This window comes from Oncorhynchus masou, chromosome 32 (genome assembly GCF_036934945.1).
Source record: "Oncorhynchus masou masou isolate Uvic2021 chromosome 32, UVic_Omas_1.1, whole genome shotgun sequence".
NCBI lineage: Eukaryota > Metazoa > Chordata > Actinopteri > Salmoniformes > Salmonidae > Oncorhynchus > Oncorhynchus masou.
This window is the reverse complement of record NC_088243.1, coordinates 92039276-92058602: the sequence shown is the minus strand read 5'-3', so window position 1 is coordinate 92058602 and position 19327 is coordinate 92039276. Positions and strand designations below refer to the sequence as shown.

The window sequence follows — 19327 nt, the reverse complement described above, 5'->3', positions numbered from 1 at the left end:
ACCCACCTAACCACACACCAACACACCCACCCAACCACACACCAACACACCCACCCAACAACACACCCACCCAACCACACACCCACCCAACCACACACCAACACACCCACCAAAAAACACACCCACCCAACCACACACCAACACACCCACCCAACCACACACCAACACACCCACCCAACAACACACACACCCACCCAACCACACACCAACACACCCACCCAACAACACACATCCACCCACACACCAACCCACCCATACACACCCACCCAACAGCACACCCACCCAACCACACACAAACCCACCCACCCAACCACACACGAACCCACACCCACCCATAAACCCACACTGACACACCAACACACCCACAAACCCACACCAACACACGCACCCAACCACACACACACCAACACACCCACAACAACCACACACACACACAAACCCACACCCACCCAACCAACCAAACTGACACACCCACTAACACCAACACACCGACCCAACCACACACCAACCCAACCACACACCAACACACCCACCCAACCACACACCCACCCAACCACACACCAACCCAACCACACACCAACACACCAACCCACCCACACACCAGCAAACCCACACACCAACAAACCAACACACCCACACACCAGCAAACCCACCAACCAGCACACAAACACATATACTGTATACACTTTATACAACCGTATGTGGATTTGGCTATTAGAGCCACACCTGTTGCTGACAGGTGTATACAAATGAGCACACAGCCATGCAATCTCCCTAGACAAACATTGGCAGTAGAATGGCCTTACTGAAGAGCTCAGTGACTGTCAATGTGGCACAGTCATAGGATGCAACCTTTCCAACAAGTCAGTTTGCCAAATTTCAAATTTCTGACCTGCTAGAGCTGCACCAGTCAACTATAAGGACTGTTATTGTGAAGTGGAAACATCTAGGAGCAACAACGGCTCAGCCATAAAGTGGTAGACCGCACAAGCTCACAGAACGGGACCACCGAGTGCTGAAGCGCGTAAACATCTCCTATCCTCAGTTGAAACACATACTAAGAGTTTAAAACTGCCTCTGGAAGCGACATCAGCAGGAGGACTCTTTCGTCAGGAGCTTCATGAAATTGGTTTCCAATGTCGAGCAGCCGCACACAAGCCTAAGATGCCCATGCTGGATTGGTGTAAAGCTCACTGTCATTGGACTCTGGAGCAGTGGAAACGCCTTCTCTGGAGTGATGAATCATGACAGATGAATCTGGGTTTGGCAGATGCCAGGAGAACGCTACCTGCCCCAATGCGTAGTGCCAACTGTGAAGTTAGGTGGAGGAGGAATAATGGTCTGGGGCTGTTTTTCATGGTTCGGGCTCTTTAGTTCCAGGGAAGGGAAGTCTTAACACTACAGCATGGTTTGTCGAGATCGGTGTGAAGGAACTTGACTGGGCTGCAAAAGAGTCCTGACCTCAACCTCATCGAACACCTTTGGGATGAATTAGAGCTAGGGCTGACCGTATTACCGCCACACCCCGGATCATTTAGTCTTCTCCAAGCTCTGATGTTGCTGCTGGTCATTAGTAGTCTACTAAACTTGCTAACTGCCTGGTTCTCTCCACTCTATTGTCCCTCCAATCACTCTGACATTAATGCAAATGTAATGGAAAATCTAATCAAACACTTCGTGAGAGCCCATGAGCTCATGTTGCACAACATTTCTATAGGCTATGCAATTGCGGTAGAAAACAGAGTGATGGCCTCTATTAAAAAGAGGAGGTTCCCATCAGCTTTCTATAGGCTAGACCTACTATATTGATTTCTAAACTTTCCTAATATTAAGCACATTGCTTCTCTTTACAACAGGAGGATAGCCTACCTGGCTGGCATGAAAATGAACCATGGGAAAAGCGTCCTCCATTCGCTATTTAAGGAGATAGATGACATGTATTTTTTCCCGCTGTCCCTGTTTTGATACAGGTGCATGACAATGGGTCCATTCTAAATCGAAACAAATGTCACACATATATTGTTTAGTACATGTAAAGACAAGATTAAATCAAGATTAGTCTGATGGGTGACAATATTAGCCTATGATGCCCAGCATAAGAAACAAAGCCTTTCTTTTGCCACTTGTTCGAACCATAGTTTCACACCTCAAGTAGCCTAGCCCATAGGCCTGTATGTTTTAATAAGGTTAGTTTCACACCTCAAGTAGCCGAGCCCATAGGCCTGTATGTTTTAATACGGTTTGTATCACACCTGAAGTAGCCTAGCCCATAGGCCTGTATGTTTTAATAAGGTTAGTTTCACACATCAAGTAGCCTAGCCCATAGGCCTGTATGTTTTGATAAGGTTTGTATCACACCTCAAGTAGCCTAGCCCATAGGCCTGTATGTTTTAATAAAGTTAGTTTCACACATCAAGTAGCCTAGCCCATAGGCCTGTATGTTTTAATAAGGTTAGTTTCACACCTCAAGTAGCCTAGGCCCATAGGCCTGTATGTTTTAATAAAGTTAGTTTCACACATCAAGTAGCCTAGTCCATAGGCCTGTATGTTTTAATAAGGTTAGTTTCACACCTCAAGTAGCCTAGCCCATAGGCCTGTATGTTTTGATAAGGTTTGTATCACACCTCAAGTAGCCTAGCCCATAGGCCTGTATGTTTTAATAAGGTTAGTTTCACACATCAAGTAGCCTAGTCCATAGCCCTGTATGTTTTAATAAGGTTAGTTTCACACCTCAAGTAGCCTAGCCCATAGGCCTGTATGTTTTGATAAGGTTTGTATCACAACTTAAAGTGCCCAAATAACCAATTAAAATGCAGCACATTAATCTGCTTTACAAGGAGTGCAGAAGCCGGACTGGCATATATAAGCACGCTGCACGTTTCGAGTTTTGGGAAGATAATTTTCACCATAAAAATGCACCTTTATAATAAAAGCATTACATGTATAATTGCATTTGTGGTCACTGTTGATAATGGTGTTTACATAACCCCTTTAGGGGTCGCTGCTGATAATGGCGTTCTCTCGCTAATGGAACATTGACGTTTATAGCCTACTGCTGTGTGCACATCGCTGCACTTATGTGAAGAAATAGCCTAATAGTTTATCAACATTTTAAGCTAAAAGTTCTGATCTGTTGCGTCAGCCTCATTGCATATAAAAGGAATAGAATAGGTTGACTTTTGTACTATAGGGGATAGTAGATTGACATAGGCTAGTGCTTTTGCTATTCATTAGGCCTACTCATCTTGTTGACTGACTAAAAGTAAACGTGGACAGTTCTAATATCTTAAATATGAGGAATTGGATAAGGGCACACGCGGTTGCATTCCCGGATGTGTCTGTGTTAACTTGTAGCCGTTGAGAAAGACCCGATCACGTGACGGAGAGCCATGCGAGTGAGAGACGCTTCGCAGCACACTCCGGGAAAAGGGCACAGTGCATCACTCCGTCCGCGAAAGGAAGGAAAGGAAGTGATTTTTTTTTAAGGGGGGGATGCCGCTGTGAAATTCGAGGCATTATCAAGTGCTTGTCAAATTGTGAATGAGAGACTATTGGAGTGTGTACACAAAGCAGAGGTCATGACTTAAGCTACTTTTTTCAAATCATCATTAGTCTCATCCTGCAGCCGTATGTATTAAAAAAAAAATATGTAGAACTAAAGTAACATTAATGACTCTAAAATCGAGCATATCTGAGAACCCGTTTCTGTTGACCGCTCAACACAGAATAGCCGCATGTGCGCACTACCTGGAATCGCGAAGAAAATATTTATTTTAAATTCAGCTTTGTTCAATTGTATTCTTCATACTATAAAATAATGCCACGGAATTCTAAGCAGATCTTGTCTGCTAAATGAACTATTGTAGCCCACAGCCATTTGGCATAGCCAGATCAGGGCCTAAAGGACAACTCAGTATGCTATTATGAAATAGACCACATTTTCTTCATATCATGCTTCTTTAGACCTGTCTAAAATAAATAATGGATTTATTGTGATGGTGTAGGTAGGCTATATTACATGGATTTATTGTGAAGGTGTAGACTATATTACATGGATTTATTAGACTTTTTAAAATGGCTTGTTGGCTGTGTGTGGAAGCCAGAAGATCACCGGTGACAACCACAGCCCTAATTGGAACGTTGACTGTGAGCCAGGCCTCATCACCCCCAACATCAGTGACCGACCTCACTAATGTTTGTGGCTGAATGGAACCAAGTCCCTGCAGCAATGTTCCAACATCTAGTGGAAAGCCTTCCCAGAAGAGTGGAGGATGTTATAGCAGCAATGTTCCAACATCTAGTAGAAAGACTTCCCAGAAGAGTGGAGGCTGTTATAGCAGCAATGTTCCAACATCTAGTGGAAAGCCTTCCCAGAAGAGTGGAGGCTGTTATGGCAGCAATGTTCCAACATCTAGTGGAAAGCCTTCCCAGAAGAGTGGAGGCTGTTATAGCAGCAATGTTCCAACATCTCGTGGAAAGCCTTCCCAGAAGAGTGGAGGCTGTTATAGCAGCAATGTTCCTACATCTAGTGGAAAGCCTTCCCAGAAGAGTGGAGGCTGTTATAGCAGCAATGCTCCAACATCTAGTGGAAAGCCTTCCCAGAAGAGTGAAGGATGTTATAGCAGCAATGTTCCAACATCTCGTGGAAAGCCTTCCCAGAAGAGTGGAGGATGTTATAGCAGCAATGTTCCTACATCTAGTGGAAAGCCTTCCCAGAAGAGTGGAGACTGTTATAGCAGCAATGTTCTGACATCTAGTGGAAAGCCTTCCCAGAAGAGTGGAGGCTGTTATAGCAGCAATGTTCCAACATCTAGTGGAAAGCCTTCCCAGAAGAGTGGAGGCTGTTATAGCAGCAATGTTCCTACATCTAGTGGAAAGCCTTCCCAGAAGAGTGTAGGCTGTTATAGCAGCAATGTTCCTACATCTCGTGGAAAGCCTTCCCAGAAGAGTGGAGGCTGTTATAGCAGCAATGTTCCAACATCTAGTGGAAAGCCTTCCCAGAAGAGTGGAGGCTGTTATAGCAGCAATGTTCCAACATCTAGTGGAAAACCTTCCCAGAAGAGTGGAGGCTGTTATAGCAGCAATGTTCCAACATCTAGTGGAAAGCCTTCCCAGAAGAGTGGAGGATGTTATAGCAGCAATGTTCTTACATCTAGTGGAAAGCCTTCCCAGAAGAGTGGAGGCTGTTATAGCAGCAATGTTCCTACATCTAGTGGAAAGCCTTCCCAGAAGAGTGGAGGCTGTTATAGCAGCAATGTTCCTACATCTAGTGGAACGCCTTCCCAGAAGAGTGGAGGCTGTTATAGCAGCAATGTTCCTACATCTAGTGGAAAGCCTTCCCAGAAGAGTGGAGGTTGTTATAGCAGCAATGTTCCAACATCTCGTGGAAAGCCTTCCCACAAGAGTGGAGGCTGTTATAGCAGCAATGTTCCAACATCTAGTGGAAAACCTTCCCAGAAGAGTGGAGGCTGTTATAGCAGCAATGTTCCAACATCTAGTGGAAAGCCTTCCCAGAAGAGTGAAGGATGTTATAGCAGCAATGTTCCTACATCTAGTGGAAAGCCTTCCCAGAAGAGTGGAGGCTGTTATAGCAGCAATGTTCCTACATCTAGTGGAAAGCCTTCCCAGAAGAGTGGAGGCTATTATAGCAGCAATGTTCCAACATCTAGTGGAAAGCCTTCCCAGAAGAGTGGAGGCTGTTATAGCAGCAATGTTCCTACATCTAGTGGAAAGCCTTCCCAGAAGAGTGGAGGCTGTTATAGCAGCAATGTTCCAACATCTAGTGGAAAGCCTTCCCAGAAGAGTGAAGGATGTTATAGCAGCAATGTTCCTACATCTAGTGGAAAGCCTTCCCAGAAGAGTGGAGGCTGTTATAGCAGCAATGTTCCTACATCTAGTGGAAAGCCTTCCCAGAAGAGTGGAGGCTATTATAGCAGCAATGTTCCAACATCTAGTGGAAAGCCTTCCCAGAAGAGTGGAGGCTGTTTTGGCAGCAATGTTCCTACATCTAGTGGAAAGCCTTCCCAGAAGAGTGGAGGCTGTTATAGCAGCAATGTTCCAACATCTAGTGGAAAGCCTTCCCGGAAGAGTGGAGATTGTTATAGCAGCAATGTTCCAACATCTAGTGGAAAGCCTTCCCAGAAGAGTGGAGGCTGTTATAGCAGCAATGTTCCTACATCTAGTGGAAAGCCTTCCCAGAAGAGTGGAGGCTGTTATAGCAGCAATGTTCCAACATCTAGTGGAAAGCCTTCCCAGAAGAGTGGAGGCTGTTATAGCAGCAATGTTCCAACATCTAGTGGAAAGCCTTCCCAGAAGAGTGGAGGCTGTTATAGCAGCAATGTTCCTACATCTAGTGGAAAGCCTTCCCAGAAGAGTGGAGGATGTTATAGCAGCAAAGGGGGGACCTACTCCATATTAATGCCCATGATTTTGGAATGAAATGTTGGACGTGCATGTGTCCACATCCTGTTGGTCTTGTGTGTAGATACGTTACATCTTGGCAATGCGTTCCGCCCCACTACGTGTTGTTATCACAGTAATCTGTCCTGTAAGCGCTGAGTGTTTCGAAACAGGACACAGTATGGCCCAATGGGGCAGAGAAGGATGACACTGCTGTTTTAGAATAAATAACGCAGAACGATATGGCCTTAAAAAAAAGAGTGGATGATGAATAAATTATAATTAATTAATGTTTTCTAAGGAGCTTTCAAATCAAATTTGATTTGTCACATACACATGGTTAGCAGATGTTAATGCGTGTGTAGCGAAATGCTTGTGCTTCAAGTTAACAATGCAGTAATATCTAACAATTCCCAAACAACTACCTTGTACACACAAGTGTACAGAGATAAAGAATAGGTACATAAAGATATATGAATGAGTGATGGTACAGAGCGGCATAGGCAAGATGCAGTAGATGGTATCGAGTACAGTATATACATATGAGATGAGTATGTAAACAAAGTGGCATAGTTAAAGTGGCTAGTGATACATGTATTACATAAGGATGCAGTAGATGATAGAGTACAGTATATACGTATACATAAGAGATGAATAATGTAGGGTATGTAAACATTGTATTAGGTAGCATTGTTTAAAGTGGCTAGTGATATATTTTACATAATTTCCCATCAATTCCCATTATTAAAGTGGCTGGAGTTGAGTCAGTGTGTTGGCAGCAGCCACTCAATGTTAGTGGTTGCTGTTTAACAGTCTGATGGCCTTGAGATAGAAGCTGTTTTTCAGTCTCTCGGTCCCAGCTTTGATGCACCTGTACTGACCGTCAAGTTTCAAGTCCTAGACTTTGAATTTCGAGTCCTAAACAAGTCATATTGTGCTCTTCACCAAATGTAATACAATTTCATATTTTTTAACAAGAGTAATAGTTAGTATATTACATTTAAGCAAATCATGAACACTTAAAAAAAAAAATCTATATATTTAATTACTTTCCAAATAAACGTTATATTTCCATGGAAATACATGGGTAGCCTCTCTCTCTCTCTCTCTCTCTCTCTCTCTCTCTCTCTCAGCAATAGGCTGGGTCGGGTCGTGTGGGGGGGTGGCATAGAAATACATCACCTACAACAGCCTTTACCGTGTAGAATAGAGAATCGAGTGCAGATCTATATATTGCATTTCTATCTGGAAACCTGTATCTGAATGCGGTGCCTCAGATGAAATAAATAAATAAAAGTTCTTCATTCAACGGAGTAAAAGCTCAAAAGAGCAGAGGACAGCCGAGGGGGGGGGGGATGGTGGGATTTGTGTGAAGCATAAACTCAATCAGAGGTTCAAGCACTCACCGTAATCAGCATTTTAGGAAGAGTACACAACCATTCTCGGAGGCACTCTGCCACAAGTGTGCTCATTTGATCTTGTCCAGCTTCAAACAGTGTGGTGGCGAGGCAATCTGTAAACCTAATCTAGGCAAGCAGTGAGGAGGGCACATAACAATACAGGCTCCAGACATCACAAGCAGTGAGGAGAGCACATAACAGTACAGGCTCCAGACATCACAGCAAAAAGAAACTCGTGAAACAAGACAACAAACAACACACACTCATAAACACTCGGGTGATGGAGATGATGGTGATGGAGATGATGGTGATGGAGATGATGGAGATGATGGTGATGGAGATGATGGTGATGGAGATGATGGTGATGGAGATGATGGTGATGGAGATGATGGTGATGGAGATGATGGTGATGGAGATGATGGTGATGGAGATGATGGTGATGGAGATGATGGTGATGGAGATGATGGTGATGGAGAGCTGTCGGCTCTATTAGCCACGATTTACAGTTCTTTGTGCAGCTTCAAATGCCGAACAAAGTTGGAAATGGTTGCGCCTCCGTTTGTAGTTTTCTTCCCGCATGTTTTGCAATCCGTCGTGTTTATATCCGAAAATAATAATTTTGGGTATCATCTGAATTCCCCCGCTAACGTTCCTCTGCAACTTGATTGGCCGCCGTCCGATTCAAACTGTAATCCGTTAAATGAAGAGTTGATGCTGCACACTTTTTTTTAAACATAATTTTTATTTGGGCTTGGGGAGGGTTGGAGAGGGTTGGAGAGGGTTGGAGAGGGTTGGGGAGGGTTGGAGAGGGTTGGAGAGGGTTGGGGAGGGTTGGAGAGGGTTGGAGAGGGTTGGGGAGGCTTGGGGAGGCTTGGGGAGGGTTGGGGAGGGTTGGAGAGGGTTGGGGATGGTTGGGGAGGCTTGGGGAGGCTTGGGGAGGGTATCAAGTCAGGTTGAGTCATAAGGCTCACGTCCAAGTCAAGTCACGAGTCATTGATGTCAAAGTCGAGTTGCAAGTCATCATATTTGTGACTTGAGTCCACACCTCTATTTTGTGTGTGTCCATTACATGAAATCCAACAACAATCTATTTAAATTACAGGTTGTAGTGCAACAAAATAGGAAAAATGCTGTGGGGGATGAATACTTCTACAAGGTGCTGTATGTACATGTAAGTATGTGGATGGGCGACCCATAAAATACAGTACATACATAGTGATCCATTTATTAAAGTGGCCACTGATTGGGTCTCAACGTAGGCAGCAGCCTCTCTGAGTTAGTGATTTAACAGTCTGTTTAACAGTCTGATGGCCTTCAGATAGAAGCTGTTTTTCAGTCTCTTGGTCCCAGCTTTGATGCACCTGTACTGACCTCGCCTTCTGGATGATAGCGGGGTGAACAGGCAGTGGCTCGGGTGGTTGATGTCCTTGATGATCTTTTTGGCCTTCCTGTGACATTGGGTGCTGCAGGTGTCATGGAGGGCAGGTATTTTATCCCCGGTGATGCGTTGTGCAGACCTCATTACCCTCTGGAGAGCCTTGCGGGTGAGGGCGGTGCAGTTGCCATTGAGAATAAGTGAAGTGGAGATGTTGTTTCCTACCTTCAACACCTGGGGGCGGCCCGTCAGGAAGTCCAGGACCCAGTACCCAGTTGTACAGGGCGGGGTTCAGACCCAGGGCCTCCAGCTTAAAGATGAGCTTGGAGGGTACTATGGTGTTTAAATGTTGAGCTGAAGTCAATGAACAGCATTCTTAAATATGTATTCCTTTTGTCCAGATGGGATAGTGCAGTGTGATGGTGATTGCGACGTCTGTGGACCTGTTATGGCAGTATGCAAACTGAAGTGGGACTAGGGTGGCTGGTAAGGTGGAGGTGATATGGTCCTTGACTAGTTTCTCAAAGCACTTCATGATGACAGAAGTGAGTGCTACGATGTGGTAATCATTAAGTTCAGTTATCTTTGCCTTCTTGGTGGCCATCTTGAAGCATGTGGGGACAGCAGACTGGGATATGGAGTGATTGAATATGTCCGTAAACACACCAGCCAGCTGGTCTGTGCATACTCTGAGGACGTGGCTAGGGACGCCGTCTGTATTATCCTCAACGCGGAAAAAGAAGGTGTTTAGTTTGTCTGGAAGCGTGATATCGGTTTCTGTAACGTGGCTGGATTTCTTCTTCTGTAATTTAGATTTCCTGACACATACGTCTCGTGTCTGAGCCGTTGAATTGCGACTCCACCATGTCCCTGTAGCGGCATTTCACTTGTTTGAATGCCTTGCGGAGGGAATAACTACACTACACCCAGACCTCTTTCCATGATTAATGGTCAGGTATTCTGCCACTGTGTACTCTCTGTTTAGGGCCCAATAGCATTCTAGTTTGCTCTGTTTTTTTGTTAATTAAGAATTCTCTTTTTTGTTTTCTCATGATTTGGTTGGGTCTAATTGTGCTGCTGTCCTGGGGCTCTGTGGGGTGTGTTTGTGTTTGTGATGTCCGTGATTTCCTGTAGACCCTGACACATACGTCTCGTGTCTGAGCCGTTGAATTGCGACTTCACCATGTCCCTGTACCGGCATTTTGCTTGTTTGATTGCCTTGCAGAGGGAATAACTACTGTTTATATTGAGAAATATTTCCAGACCTCTTTCCATGGTGAAATGAGGTGGTTCGCGCTTTCAGTTTTGCGCGATTGCCGCCATGGTTTCCTGGTAAGGGTTTCAATCATCACTGTAGTATTAAACAGCAAAAAAGACTGCTCTTGTATCCCAAATAACACCCTATTCCCGACATAGTGCACAACAATGGCACCCTATTCCCTACATAGTGCACAACAATGGCACCCTATTCCCTACATAGTGCACTACAATGGCACCCTATTCCCTACATAGTGCACTACTATGGCACCCTATTCCCTACATTGTGCACAACAATGGCACCCTATTCCCTACACAGTGCTCTACTTTTGACTAGAGCTCTGTGGCCCGAATAGGGTGCGATTTGGGACGTCCCCATTCTCTGACAGCAGTCCTATACAGGCAGGAGGGAACCACTGCCTTATCCAAATGTCTTTCATTTCAAAGTGTCATTCTGTTGACTTCCCCTCTGACAAGCTGGATACTGCAGAGAATAAGAGTGGTTGTGCAAATCATTTGAATATCCTTGTGACTTCTGTGTTTAATCTATTTGTATGCTTTTTATTCAAAGAAAAAAAAAGTTTTTTTGACTAGTCAGCATGTCAGAGTTTTGTGGAACTAATCCTTACTTGACATACAGTAATAAATATAAACATAAATCTCCATGTATGAATGATGAACCTTAACGAATCATTGTGAGCGTTATGTTAAAATATCTTTCCCCCTCCACTCTGCCTTCTGCTGCTCCTCCCAGCCCAATACCCGGTGACAGTTAAGACAAATGAGGCGTCGAGGAGATGTCAGCTGACAGGAAGTTACCTCCTCTTGCCAGAACGAGATGCCATATTGCTCCAGGACCTCCAGACTGGTGTTACCGTCCACTGCTGGCCCTACCACCTGCTACGACGCTTCGGACAGGTCAAGGTAAAGAGTTAGAGGTCAGGGTGAAAGGTCAGAGGTCAGATCCTCCACTGCTGGCCCTACCACCTGCTACGACGCTTCGGACAGGTCAAGGTAAAGAGTTAGAGGTCAGGGTGAAAGGTCAGAGGTCAGATCCTCTACTGCTGGCCCTACCACCTGCTACGACGCTTCGGACAGGTCAAGGTAAAGAGTTAGAGGTCAGGGTGAAAGGCCAGAGGTCAGATCCTCCACTGCTGGCCCTACCACCTGCTACGACGCTTCGGACAGGTCAAGGTAAAGAGTTAGAGGTCAGGGTGAAAGGTCAGAGGTCAGATCCTCTACTGCTGGCCCTACGACGCTTCGGACAGGTCAATGTAAAGGGTTAGAGGTCAGGGTGTAAGGTCCGAGGTCAGATCCTCTATTGCTGGCCCTACCACCTCCTACGATGTTTTAGACAGGTCACGTAAAAGGTCAGGATTCGTAATTAGTCTGATTATTCAGTGGTAAGGTCTAGTAGATTTCAGCTAGAGTTATGTTGTATCTGTCCTAATCATCAGATTTGTGTTGTATCTATTATAATCATCAGATTTGTGTTGTATCTATTATAACCATCAGAGTTGTGTTGTATCTATTATAATCATCAGAGTTGTGTTGTGTCAATTATAATCATCAGAGTTGTGTTGTATCTATTATAACCATCAGAGTTGTGTTGTATCTATTATAATCATCAGAGTTGTGTTGTGTCAATTATAATCATCAGAGTTGTGTTGTATCTATTATAACCATCAGAGTTGTGTTGTGTTGTATCTATTATAACCATCAGAGTTGTGTTGTATCTATTATAACCATCAGAGTTGTGTTGTATCTATTATAACCATCAGCGTTGTGTTGTGTCAATTATAATCATCAGAGTTGTGTTGTATCTATTATAACCATCAGAGTTGTTTTGTATCTATCATAACCATCAGTGTTGTGTTGTATCTATTATAACCATCAGCGTTGTGTTGTGTTGTATCTATTATAACCATCAGAGTTGTGTTGTATCTATTATAACCATCAGAGTTGTGTTGTGTTGTATCTATTATAATCATCAGTGTTGTGTTGTATCTATTATAATCATCAGAGTTGTGTTGTATCTATCATAACCATCAGAGTTGTGTTGTATCTATTATAACCATCAGAGTTGTGTTGTGTTGTATCTATTATAACCATCAGAGTTGTGTTGTATCTATTATAACCATCAGAGTTGTGTTGTGTTGTATCTATTATAACCATCAGAGTTGTGTTGTGTTGTATCTATTATAACCATCAGAGTTGTGTTGTATCTATTATAATCATCAGAGTTGTGTTGTATCTATTATAATCATCAGAGTTGTGTTGTATCTATTATAATCATCAGAGTTGTGTTGTGTCAATTATAATCATCAGAGTTGTGTTGTATCTATTATAATCATCAGAGTTGTGTTGTGTCAATTATAATCATCAGAGTTGTGTTGTGTCAATTATAATCATCAGAGTTGTGTTGTATCTATTATAATCATCAGAGTTGTGTTGTGTCAATTATAATCATCAGAGTTGTGTTGTATCTATTATAATCATCAGAGTTGTGTTGTGTTGTGTCTATTATAACCATCAGTGTTGTGTTGTATCTATTATAACCATCAGAGTTGTGTTGTATCTATCATAACCATCAGAGATGTGTTGTATCTATTATAACCATCAGAGTTGTGTTGTATCTATCATAACAATCAGTGTTGTGTTGTATCTATTATAACCATCAGCGTTGTGTTGTGTTGTATCTATTATAACCATCAGAGTTGTGTTGTATCTATTATAACCATCAGAGTTGTGTTGTGTTGTATCTATTATAACCATCAGAGTTGTGTTGTATCTATTATAACCATCAGAGTTGTGTTGTGTTGTATCTATCATAACCATCAGAGTTGTGTTGTATCTATTATAACCATCAGAGTTGTGTTCTGTTGTATCTATTATAACCATCATAGTTGTGTTGTGTTGTATCTATTATAACCATCAGAGTTGTGTTGTATCTATTATAACCATCAGAGTTGTGTTGTGTTGTATCTATTATAATCATCAGTGTTGTGTTGTATCTATTATAATCATCAGTGTTGTGTTGTATCTATTATAACCATCAGAGTTGTGTTGTGTTGTATCTATTATAATCATCTGTGTTGTGTTGAATCTATTATAACCATCAGAGTTGACTTGTGTTGTATCTATCATAACCATCAGAGTTGTGTTGTGTTGTATCTATCATAATCATCAGAGTTGTGTTGTATCTATTATAACCATCAGAGTTGTGTTGTATCTATTATAATCATCAGAGTTGTGTTGTATCTATTATAATCATCAGAGTTGTGTTGTATCTATCATAACCACCTGTGTTGTGTTGTATCTATTATAACCATCAGAGTTGTGTTGTATCTATTATAATCATCAGTGTTGTGTTGTATCTATCATAACCATCAGAGTTGTGTTGTATCTATTATAATCATCAGTGTTGTGTTGTATCTATTATAATCATCAGAGTTGTGTTGTATCTATCATAATCATCAGAGTTGTGTTGTGTTGTATCTATCATAATCATCAGTGTTGTGTTGTATCTATCATAATCATCTGTGTTGTGTTGTATCTATTATAACCATCAGATTTGTGTTGTATCTATCATAATCATCTGTGTTGTGTTGTATCTATTATAACCATCAGAGTTGTGTTGTGTTGTATCTATCATAACCATCAGAGTTGTGTTGTGTTATATCTATTATAACCATCAGAGTTGTGTTGTATCTATCATAACCATCAGAGTTGTGTTGTGTTGTATCTATCATAACCATCAGCGTTGTGTTGTGTTGTATCTATCATAACCATCAGCATTGTGTTGTGTTGTATCTATTATAACCATCAGAGATGTGTTGTATCTATTATAACCATCAGAGTTGTGTTGTATCTATCATAACCATCAGAGATGTGTTGTATCTATTATAACCATCAGAGTTGTGTTGTATCTATCATAACCATCAGTGTTGTGTTGTATCTATTATAACCATCAGAGTTGTGTTGTATCTATTATAACCATCAGAGTTGTGTTGTGTTGTATCTATTATAACCATCAGAGTTGTGTTGTGTTGTATCTATCATAACCATCAGAGTTGTGTTGTATCTATTATAACCATCAGAGTTGTGTTGTGTTATATCTATTATAACCATCAGAGTTGTGTTGTGTTGTATCTATTATAACCATCAGAGTTGTGTTGTAATAATAATAATAATAATAATAATAATTGTTGTATCTATCATAACCATCAGAGTTGTGTTGTATCTATCATAACCATCAGAGATGTGTTGTATCTATTATAACCATCAGAGTTGTGTTGTATCTATCATAACAATCAGTGTTGTGTTGTATCTATTATAACCATCAGCGTTGTGTTGTGTTGTATCTATTATAACCATCAGAGTTGTGTTGTATCTATTATAACCATCAGAGTTGTGTTGTGTTGTATCTATTATAACCATCAGAGTTGTGTTGTATCTATTATAACCATCAGAGTTGTGTTGTGTTGTATCTATCATAACCATCAGAGTTGTGTTGTATCTATTATAACCATCAGAGTTGTGTTCTGTTGTATCTATTATAACCATCATAGTTGTGTTGTGTTGTATCTATTATAACCATCAGAGTTGTGTTGTATCTATTATAACCATCAGAGTTGTGTTGTGTTGTATCTATTATAATCATCAGTGTTGTGTTGTATCTATTATAATCATCAGTGTTGTGTTGTATCTATTATAACCATCAGAGTTGTGTTGTGTTGTATCTATTATAATCATCTGTGTTGTGTTGAATCTATTATAACCATCAGAGTTGACTTGTGTTGTATCTATCATAACCATCAGAGTTGTGTTGTGTTGTATCTATCATAATCATCAGAGTTGTGTTGTATCTATTATAACCATCAGAGTTGTGTTGTATCTATTATAATCATCAGAGTTGTGTTGTATCTATTATAATCATCAGAGTTGTGTTGTATCTATCATAACCACCTGTGTTGTGTTGTATCTATTATAACCATCAGAGTTGTGTTGTATCTATTATAATCATCAGTGTTGTGTTGTATCTATCATAACCATCAGAGTTGTGTTGTATCTATTATAATCATCAGTGTTGTGTTGTATCTATTATAATCATCAGAGTTGTGTTGTATCTATCATAATCATCAGAGTTGTGTTGTATCTATCATAATCATCAGTGTTGTGTTGTATCTATCATAATCATCTGTGTTGTGTTGTATCTATTATAACCATCAGATTTGTGTTGTATCTATCATAATCATCTGTGTTGTGTTGTATCTATTATAACCATCAGAGTTGTGTTGTATCTATTATAATCATCAGTGTTGTGTTGTATCTATCATAACCATCAGAGTTGTGTTGTATCTATTATAATCATCAGTGTTGTGTTGTATCTATTATAATCATCAGAGTTGTGTTGTATCTATCATAATCATCAGAGTTGTGTTGTGTTGTATCTATCATAATCATCAGTGTTGTGTTGTATCTATCATAATCATCTGTGTTGTGTTGTATCTATTATAACCATCAGATTTGTGTTGTATCTATCATAATCATCTGTGTTGTGTTGTATCTATTATAACCATCAGAGTTGTGTTGTGTTGTATCTATCATAACCATCAGAGTTGTGTTGTGTTATATCTATTATAACCATCAGAGTTGTGTTGTATCTATCATAACCATCAGAGTTGTGTTGTGTTGTATCTATCATAACCATCAGCGTTGTGTTGTGTTGTATCTATCATAACCATCAGCATTGTGTTGTGTTGTATCTATTATAACCATCAGAGATGTGTTGTATCTATTATAACCATCAGAGTTGTGTTGTATCTATCATAACCATCAGAGATGTGTTGTATCTATTATAACCATCAGAGTTGTGTTGTATCTATCATAACCATCAGTGTTGTGTTGTATCTATTATAACCATCAGAGTTGTGTTGTATCTATTATAACCATCAGAGTTGTGTTGTGTTGTATCTATTATAACCATCAGAGTTGTGTTGTGTTGTATCTATCATAACCATCAGAGTTGTGTTGTATCTATTATAACCATCAGAGTTGTGTTGTGTTATATCTATTATAACCATCAGAGTTGTGTTGTGTTGTATCTATTATAACCATCAGAGTTGTGTTGTAATAATAATAATAATAATAATAATAATTGTTGTATCTATCATAACCATCAGAGTTGTGTTGTATCTATCATAACCATCAGAGATGTGTTGTATCTATTATAACCATCAGAGTTGTGTTGTATCTATCATAACAATCAGTGTTGTGTTGTATCTATTATAACCATCAGCGTTGTGTTGTGTTGTATCTATTATAACCATCAGAGTTGTGTTGTATCTATTATAACCATCAGAGTTGTGTTGTGTTGTATCTATTATAACCATCAGAGTTGTGTTGTATCTATTATAACCATCAGAGTTGTGTTGTGTTGTATCTATCATAACCATCAGAGTTGTGTTGTATCTATTATAACCATCAGAGTTGTGTTCTGTTGTATCTATTATAACCATCATAGTTGTGTTGTGTTGTATCTATTATAACCATCAGAGTTGTGTTGTATCTATTATAACCATCAGAGTTGTGTTGTGTTGTATCTATTATAATCATCAGTGTTGTGTTGTATCTATTATAATCATCAGTGTTGTGTTGTATCTATTATAACCATCAGAGTTGTGTTGTGTTGTATCTATTATAATCATCTGTGTTGTGTTGAATCTATTATAACCATCAGAGTTGACTTGTGTTGTATCTATCATAACCATCAGAGTTGTGTTGTGTTGTATCTATCATAATCATCAGAGTTGTGTTGTATCTATTATAACCATCAGAGTTGTGTTGTATCTATTATAATCATCAGAGTTGTGTTGTATCTATTATAATCATCAGAGTTGTGTTGTATCTATCATAACCACCTGTGTTGTGTTGTATCTATTATAACCATCAGAGTTGTGTTGTATCTATTATAATCATCAGTGTTGTGTTGTATCTATCATAACCATCAGAGTTGTGTTGTATCTATTATAATCATCAGTGTTGTGTTGTATCTATTATAATCATCAGAGTTGTGTTGTATCTATCATAATCATCAGAGTTGTGTTGTATCTATCATAATCATCAGTGTTGTGTTGTATCTATCATAATCATCTGTGTTGTGTTGTATCTATTATAACCATCAGATTTGTGTTGTATCTATCATAATCATCTGTGTTGTGTTGTATCTATTATAACCATCAGAGTTGTGTTGTGTTGTATCTATCATAACCATCAGAGTTGTGTTGTGTTATATCTATTATAACCATCAGAGTTGTGTTGTATCTATCATAACCATCAGAGTTGTGTTGTGTTGTATCTATCATAACCATCAGCGTTGTGTTGTGTTGTATCTATCATAACCATCAGCATTGTGTTGTGTTGTATCTATTATAACCATCAGAGATGTGTTGTATCTATTATAACCATCAGAGTTGTGTTGTATCTATCATAACCATCAGAGATGTGTTGTATCTATTATAACCATCAGAGTTGTGTTGTATCTATCATAACCATCAGTGTTGTGTTGTATCTATTATAACCATCAGAGTTGTGTTGTATCTATTATAACCATCAGAGTTGTGTTGTGTTGTATCTATTATAACCATCAGAGTTGTGTTGTGTTGTATCTATCATAACCATCAGAGTTGTGTTGTATCTATTATAACCATCAGAGTTGTGTTGTGTTATATCTATTATAACCATCAGAGTTGTGTTGTGTTGTATCTATTATAACCATCAGAGTTGTGTTGTAATAATAATAATAATAATAATAATAATTGTTGTATCTATCATAACCATCAGAGTTGTGTTGTATCTATCATAACCATCAGCGTTGTGTTGTATCTATTATAACCATCAGAGTTGTGTTGTGTTGTATCTATTATAATCATCAGTGTTGTGTTGTATCTATTATAATCATCAGAGTTGTGTTGTATCTATCATAACCATCAGAGTTGTGCTGTATCTATTATAACCATCAGAGTTGTGTTGTGTTGTATCTATTATAACCATCAGAGTTGTGTTGTATCTATTATAACCATCAGAGTTGTGTTGTATCTATTATAACCATCAGAGTTGTGTTGTGTTGTATCTATTATAACCATCAGAGTTGTGTTGTATCTATTATAACCATCAGCGTTGTGTTGTGTCAATTATAATCATCAGAGTTGTGTTGTATCTATTATAATCATCAGAGTTGTGTTGTGTCAATTATAATCATCAGAGTTGTGTTGTGTCAATTATAATCATCAGAGTTGTGTTGTGTCTATTATAATCATCAGAGTTGTGTTGTATCTATTATAATCATCAGAGTTGTGTTGTATCTATTATAATCATCAGAGTTGTGTTGTGTCAATTATAATCATCAGAGTTGTGTTGTATCTATTATAACCATCAGAGTTGTGTTGTGTTGTATCTATCATAACCATCAGTGTTGTGTTGTATCTATTATAACCATCAGCGTTGTGTTGTGTTGTATCTATTATAACCATCAGAGTTGTGTTGTATCTATTATAATCATCAGAGTTGTGTTGTATCTATCATAACCATCAGTGTTGTGTTGTATCTATTATAACCATCAGAGTTGTGTTGTATCTATTATAACCATCAGAGTTGTGTTGTGTTGTATCTATCATAACCATCAGCGTTGTGTTGTGTTGTATCTATCATAACCATCAGCATTGTGTTGTGTTGTATCTATTATAACCATCAGAGATGTGTTGTATCTATTATAACCATCAGAGTTGTGTTGTATCTATCATAACCATCAGAGATGTGTTGTATCTATTATAACCATCAGAGTTGTGTTGTATCTATCATAACCATCAGTGTTGTGTTGTATCTATTATAACCA

The 19327-nt window shown here is 39.7% G+C and overlaps 1 protein-coding gene across 1 annotated transcript in view; it reads left to right on the top strand.

Annotated features, from left to right (window-relative positions):
- Positions 1-19327, top strand: part of dok3 (docking protein 3) — a 40824-nt gene that overhangs the window by 4754 nt on the left and 16743 nt on the right. The window contains exon 5 of the mRNA XM_064955460.1: positions 11186-11355. Coding sequence (XP_064811532.1) covers positions 11186-11355 — 170 coding nt within the window. The remainder of the gene's footprint in view (positions 1-11185; positions 11356-19327) is intronic.